The following is a 6915-nucleotide window of genomic DNA, read 5'->3' on the forward strand; positions in this document are numbered from 1 at the left end:
AGCATGCCTGGCCTCAATTTCCTGGATGATCTCTAACATCTTTTCTGAAACCATGACTATGGCTGTATATAGGAAATGTAGACATGACTGTCTTATGGAACAGACTGCATGGCTTTAGAGGTAAATGTTGGAGAATAATTTGCAGCTAACATGCATCCCAGGAGTTCACCATTTAGTGCAGTTCCCAGTCAGAATTTCTTTTAACAAATCATATTCATTGAAAATGATGGTCACCATCTGGACAGTTCTGGAGCCTACAGCTAAACTGGTTTGAAGATGTTTTCTCTTCTTAATAATATCCTGTTGTGTTTATCCTTTGCCAAGGTTCTGTGACTCCCCGACCAGTGACCTGGAAATGCGCAATGGTCGGGGTAGAGGCAAACGCATGCGTCCCAACAGTAACACTCCTGTCAATGAGACAGCCACAGCCTCTGACAGCAAAGGGACCAGTAGCAGCAGCAAAACCCGGGCAGGAGCCAATAGCAAAGGCCGACGGGGCAGCCAGAATTCTTCAGAGCATCGCCCACCTGCCAGCAGCACTTCTGAGGATGTCAAGGCCAGCCCTTCCTCAGCTAATAAGCGGAAAAACAAACCCCTTTCAGACATGGAGCTGAACTCTAGCTCAGAGGACTCCAAAGGGAGCAAGCGTGTCCGTACTAATTCCATGGGCTCAGCCACTGGCCCCCTTCCTGGGACCAAGGTAGAACCCACTGTTCTGGACAGAAACTGTCCCTCCCCAGTCCTGATTGACTGTCCCCACCCAAACTGCAACAAGAAGTACAAGCACATCAATGGACTTAAGTACCACCAAGCTCATGCCCATACAGATGATGACAGCAAGCCGGAAGCGGATGGGGACAGTGAGTACGGAGAGGAACCTATTCTCCATGCAGATCTCGGGAGCTGCAATGGTGCATCTGTCTCACAAAAAGGTTCCTTGTCCCCTGCCCGCTCAGCTACCCCCAAAGTTCGACTTGTAGAGCCCCACAGCCCTTCTCCTTCAAGCAAATTCAGCACAAAAGGCCTCTGTAAGAAAAAGTTGAGTGGGGAAGGGGACACAGACCTTGGGGCCTTGTCCAATGATGGCTCTGATGATGGACCCTCAGTGATGGATGAAACAAGCAATGATGCCTTTGATTCTTTAGAAAGGAAGTGTATGGAAAAAGAAAAATGTAAAAAACCCTCTAGTTTAAAACCTGAAAAGATTCCTTCCAAGAGCTTAAAGTCAGCCCGTCCCATTGCCCCTGCCATCCCCCCACAGCAAATCTACACCTTCCAGACAGCCACCTTCACAGCAGCAAGCCCAGGCTCTTCCTCAGGCTTGACTGCCACAGTGGCACAAGCCATGCCCAACAGTCCCCAACTCAAGCCCATTCAGCCCAAGCCCACTGTTATGGGAGAACCTTTCACAGTCAACCCTGCCTTGACTCCAGCGAAGGACAAGAAAAAGAAAGACAAAAAAAAGAAGGAATCTTCAAAGGAACTTGAAAGTCCTCTGACCCCTGGGAAGGTGTGTCGAGTAGAAGAAGGCAAAAGTCCATTCAGGGAATCTTCAGGAGATGGGATGAAAATGGAGGGACTCCTAAATGGCTCATCAGACCCCCACCAAAGCCGACTGGCTAGCATCAAGGCTGAAGCCGACAAGATCTACAGTTTCACAGATAATGCCCCCAGCCCTTCCATTGGAGGCAGTAGCCGCCTTGAAAACACTACCCCTACTCAGCCCCTGACTCCCTTACATGTAGTGACCCAGAATGGAGCTGAAGCCAGCTCAGTCAAAACTAACAGCCCTGCATACTCTGACATCTCTGATGCTGGGGAGGATGGGGAGGGCAAGGTAGACAGTGTCAAATCAAAGGATGCTGAACAGTTGGTTAAAGAAGGGGCTAAGAAAACTCTCTTTCCCCCTCAGCCTCAGAGCAAAGACTCACCATATTACCAAGGCTTCGAGAGTTACTATTCTCCAAGCTACGCACAGTCCAGCCCTGGGGCTCTGAACCCCAGCAGCCAGGCAGGAGTGGAGAGCCAGGCCCTGAAGACAAAAAAGGATGAGGAACCTGAGAGCATCGAAGGAAAAGTGAAGAACGATGTTTGTGAGGAAAAGAAGCCCGAGCTGAGCAGTTCCAGTCAGCAGCCCTCGGTCATCCAGCAGCGTCCCAACATGTATATGCAGTCCCTGTACTATAACCAGTATGCCTATGTGCCCCCCTATGGCTACAGCGACCAGAGTTACCACACCCACCTTCTGAGCACTAACACAGCTTACCGGCAGCAGTATGAAGAACAGCAGAAACGCCAGAGCTTAGAGCAGCAGCAGCGGGGAGTGGACAAGAAGGCAGAGATGGGCCTGAAGGAGCGTGAGGCAGCACTCAAGGAAGAGTGGAAGCAAAAGCCGTCAATTCCACCAACTCTCACCAAGGCTCCCAGCCTGACAGACCTTGTGAAGTCAGGACCTGGCAAGGCCAAGGAGCCAGGGGCTGACTCAGCCAAATCAGTCATCATTCCCAAGTTAGATGACTCTTCAAAACTCCCGGGCCAGGCCCCTGAAGGCCTTAAAGTGAAGCTGAGTGATGCCAGCCACCTAAGCAAGGAGGCCTCTGAGGCCAAGACAGGCGCTGAGTGTGGTCGACAGGCAGAGGTGGATCCAATACTCTGGTACCGACAGGTAACTGTTGCTCTGGGAGGAAGTAGAAATACCGTATGATAATCATCTGTCTTCCTCACAAATAAGGGCTGTCCTTATATAGGGGTTCAACGGAATTGAGATTAGCAGGAGAGATGTGTAATCTTAAGGATTCTTTACCTTTATAAACCATTTTAATGTTTTTTATTTTATTTTAATGTTATTTTTTTGAGATGGAGTCTCACTCTGTTGCCCAGGCTAGAGTGCAGTGGTGCTATCTTGGCTCACTGCAACGTTCACCACACCCAGCTAATTTTTTTTGTATTTTTAGTAGAGATGGGGCTTCACCATGTTGGTCAGGCTGGTCTCAAACTCCTGACCTCAAGTAATCCACCTGCCTCAGCCTCCCAAAGTGCTGGGATTACAGACATGAGCCACTGCACCCAGCCAATTTTTTTATTTTTATGTTTTTATAGAGACCAGAGTCCCTCTCTATTGCCCAGGTGGGAATGCAGTGACATAGTCATAGCTCACAGCAATTTCCAACTCCTAGGCCCAAACAATCTTCCTGCCTCAGCCTCCCAATTAACCAGGACTACAGATGCATGCCACCACACCCAGATGTTTTAATTTTTTGTAGAGAGAGGTCTCACTATGTTGCCCAGGCTGGTCTTGAACTCCTGGCCTCAAGCAGTCTTCCCGCCTCAGCCTCCCAAAGCACTGGGATTCATATTAATGTTTTTTAAAAAGCACTTTTATATCCATAGCAGGTGTTTTTTCCATTTGACAAGAAAGGCCCAGGCAAGTTAGCTTAATTTGTCTAGGGTTTCTTAAGACCTCACTAGCCAAGCCAGGATTAGAACCGAGGTATCTCGATTCCTTGTCTGTGTTTCTTCCACTGTTTGGTTCCTGTGAAATAAGTTATTGATGGTCTCTCTATTTTTTTAGAGTAGGTACAAAGTATACTCAGTTACTGAGTTTCTTTAACAAGGATTTTATAGGTTGAGTTAGAACTAGGAACTTGGAATCTCATATCTTGCTCTGCTCATGAGACTTAGAATGTCTTCCCTTCCCTCTTGGTATAATAGTTATGCCTCCCTCCCTCCTCTGATCTGAGTGTCACTTACAAGCTTTCCACCCCACTGAGCGTGCTCTGAAATAGTGAAACAACCTAAACATCTTGGAAGGGGCAGCCTCTCCTATTTCAGTCATTTCCCCAGAATGTTTGTTCTTACCTAGAAAACATCCACTGATACACGGACGGATTTTCCTTTTCTCCCCCTGCGCCATCTTGTCCCCTGTGGGTGGGTGCAGAGGTGGGGGCGGGGACTTTTTAACCAAAAGGGAGCAGAGTTGGAATATAAACAAGATCAATAGAGGCCAAGATCCTACTCTGCCCCAGGTGTCTAGTAATTATCTGCTCTGGTGGTTCTACTGGGACCCTGGGCTTGAAATATATCTGTCTTATCTCTACAACACCCAGTCGTTGTTCTGTGATTTTTGTAGGAGGCAGAGCCCCGGATGTGGACATATGTTTATCCTGCCAAGTACTCAGACATCAAGTCAGAGGATGAGCGGTGGAAGGAGGAGCGGGACCGCAAATTGAAGGAGGAAAGGAGTCGGAGTAAGGACTCTGTCCCCAAGGAAGATGGGAAGGAAAGCACAAGTAGTGACTGCAAGCTGCCCACATCAGAGGAGTCTCGCCTTGGGAGCAAGGAGCCCCGGCCAAGTGTCCATGTGCCTGTGTCCTCCCCACTCACCCAGCACCAGTCCTACATCCCCTACATGCATGGCTATTCCTACAGTCAGTCCTACGACCCCAACCACCCCAGCTACCGGAGCATGCCTGCTGTGATGATGCAGAACTACCCAGGTATAGCACCAAGTGCCAGCCACTATTCCATTCACTGGAAGGGGGAATGAAGCACAGATTTCACATCCAGAGTTTTCTTGCTCAGCCCCAAGGCATATTGAGGCTCACTTAGATGACAGCCCTTTTTTCACTGAGTCGTTCTATGAGGTAGCCACCCTAACCCATAGTTCCTTGAATGACCCATAATGATAGTCTTTAGCCTCTTTAGCCTCACTCCTTAGGGCTTCCAGCTTCCTACAGCAGCATAAATAGTCTCAACATTCTGGTGACATTATTATAAAGCACACTCTAAATAGAAGTAAGCGTTTCAAACAGAAATAGGAAATTTCTTACCCTTGAGGCGTTCCTTTCTCCCTGTCACTCACACCTGTCAATATAAAAATCATAGTTGCATTTGTTGGGTGCTCCCTGACAGCCAGGCGCTGTCCTCTGAGATTTATGCATATGATCTTTTTAAATCCTCCCCATCACCTTAAGTAATAAGTGTTGATATCTTCATTTTTGATGATGAAGAAATTGAAGCTCAAAACATTTATTTGTTCAAGGTTACCAAGCTGGTAAGTCTCAGAATAAGGTTTTGAACCCAAGGCTCTAACTCCAGATTCTGTGATCTTTCCACTTTATCGTATCACTTCTCCAAGATGAATCTGAGACCAGTTCAAAAAACAGTGTCGGATCTATGGAAGTTGGCTGCAGGAAACAGGGCCGTGTTCCTAATATCCCTTAGCTAATTTTTCCTGTAGAGCTCAGTAAGGAAAGGTCAAGCCAACAGTCTCAGCCAAAGACACTATGTTAGAAAATACCTCAGCCTGTGCCTTGGAAAGCTGATGCCCGCCTAATCAAGCTCACTAAAGCAGAGCTTCCTCTACCTCTCCCATCTCTTTGAATGTTTGATTTCTCCTTCCACAGGTTCCTACCTGCCTTCCAGCTACTCTTTTTCTCCATATGGCAGCAAGGTCTCAGGTGGTGAAGATGCTGACAAGGCACGAGCCAGCCCCAGTGTCAGTTGTAAATCCAGCTCAGAGTCCAAAGCCCTGGACATCTTGCAGCAGCATGCCAGTCACTACAAGAGCAAGTCTCCCACGGTAAGAGAAGTACAGTGACGCTGGCTGTTACCCAAAGATCAGTAAGGCCAGATCCAGGGTCTGGGAGAAGGTGGGCAAGTTCAGGTCCTGACCACAGTGCAGCTTGGCTGACTTGACATTTTCTTGATTCTTACATGTCTTGCACTTTTAGGGGTCATAAGGTGGCACCCTGGGCATCTCACTCATGTGTGGGTGTTTGTGTGTGTGTGTGTGGTTGTATGTATGTGTGTCTCACTATAGTGCTTTTGTGTCTCTGATTTCCTTTCCAGATAAGTGATAAAACTTCTCAGGAGAGAGATCGAGGAGGCTGTGGGGTGGTTGGGGGTGGTGGCAGCTGTAGCAGCGTTGGGGGAGCAGGTGGGGGTGAACGGAGTGTTGACCGGCCCCGCACCTCTCCTTCCCAGCGCCTGATGTCCACACACCACCACCACCACCACTTGGGGTACTCGTTGCTCCCAGCACAGTACAACTTACCCTATGCAGCAGGTAAGCCTGTTTTCCCTACCACCTGTTGTTTTGTCTTGTTTTGTTTATCTTCATCCCAGTAGTATGTCTACATCTTCATCCCAGTAGTATGTCCACAGCTAGGACCCTCCTCCCTGCCTCATTAGAATCCTTTTTTAATTTTTTTTTTTTTCCTGAGCTTCTAATCTGTGCACAGTCCTAACCTCCTGCTGTCATTAAAGCATATGATATTCCTCCTTTGGAGTTTGGGGACTCTTAAATTCCTCCAGAATACTAGCCTTGATATTCAGAAGAATATGGAACAGGTGTTCCCCAAAGGCAAAGAGAAACAATCAGCTGAGAAATACAGCCTTATTATCTATCTCCAGCAAATATATCTGGCTGAGTATCAGATTTCTTTTTCTGTCAGCACCCCAAAACTCAGAGAAAATGGTTAATGGAAGGTTTCTGTGAGTACTGCACTAACATGTTCTCCTGCTCACTCAGGGCTTTCTTCTACAGCCATTGTTGCCAGCCAACAAGGCTCAACTCCCTCACTCTACCCACCCCCCAGGAGGTGAGAATGGTAAGTAACTTTTGTTAATTTGGGGCAACACGTAAAGCTGGGATAGTTGCTATCTGGATCACAGAATCCCTAGATGAGGAATAGCTGTGAGGGGTCAGCGGTCTGGAATCCATAGAACCCTGGCCAAGCCTCTTGTACAAGAGTCTCCCATGAAGTCATGTGCCTCTGAGAGGACCTGTGGAACACAGTGTCCCCTAGGGAGCAGTACTGGCCACTCCTGCAGTTCATTTTCTTGGAGTGCCACCTTGTGGTTGTTTTACCAACAGGCTAAGTGCCTGGTTATCTGTCCATGTTTCCCTTGCAG

General features: G+C 47.9%; 1 protein-coding gene across 2 annotated transcripts in view; it reads left to right on the forward strand.

The window, feature by feature from the left end:
* ZNF609 (zinc finger protein 609) overlaps positions 1 to 6915 on the forward strand; it is a 239881-nt gene that overhangs the window by 226681 nt on the left and 6285 nt on the right. For both annotated transcript variants that reach the window (XM_073012230.1, XM_073012231.1), the window contains exons 5-9: positions 325 to 2665; positions 4130 to 4496; positions 5406 to 5581; positions 5851 to 6067; positions 6533 to 6611. In XM_073012230.1, the coding sequence (XP_072868331.1) occupies positions 325 to 2665; positions 4130 to 4496; positions 5406 to 5581; positions 5851 to 6067; positions 6533 to 6606 (3175 nt within the window). In that variant the 3' untranslated portion in view covers positions 6607 to 6611. The remainder of the gene's footprint in view (positions 1 to 324; positions 2666 to 4129; positions 4497 to 5405; positions 5582 to 5850; positions 6068 to 6532; positions 6612 to 6915) is intronic.

Source organism: Chlorocebus sabaeus, chromosome 26 (assembly GCF_047675955.1).
Source record: "Chlorocebus sabaeus isolate Y175 chromosome 26, mChlSab1.0.hap1, whole genome shotgun sequence".
Classification (NCBI taxonomy): domain Eukaryota; kingdom Metazoa; phylum Chordata; class Mammalia; order Primates; family Cercopithecidae; genus Chlorocebus; species Chlorocebus sabaeus.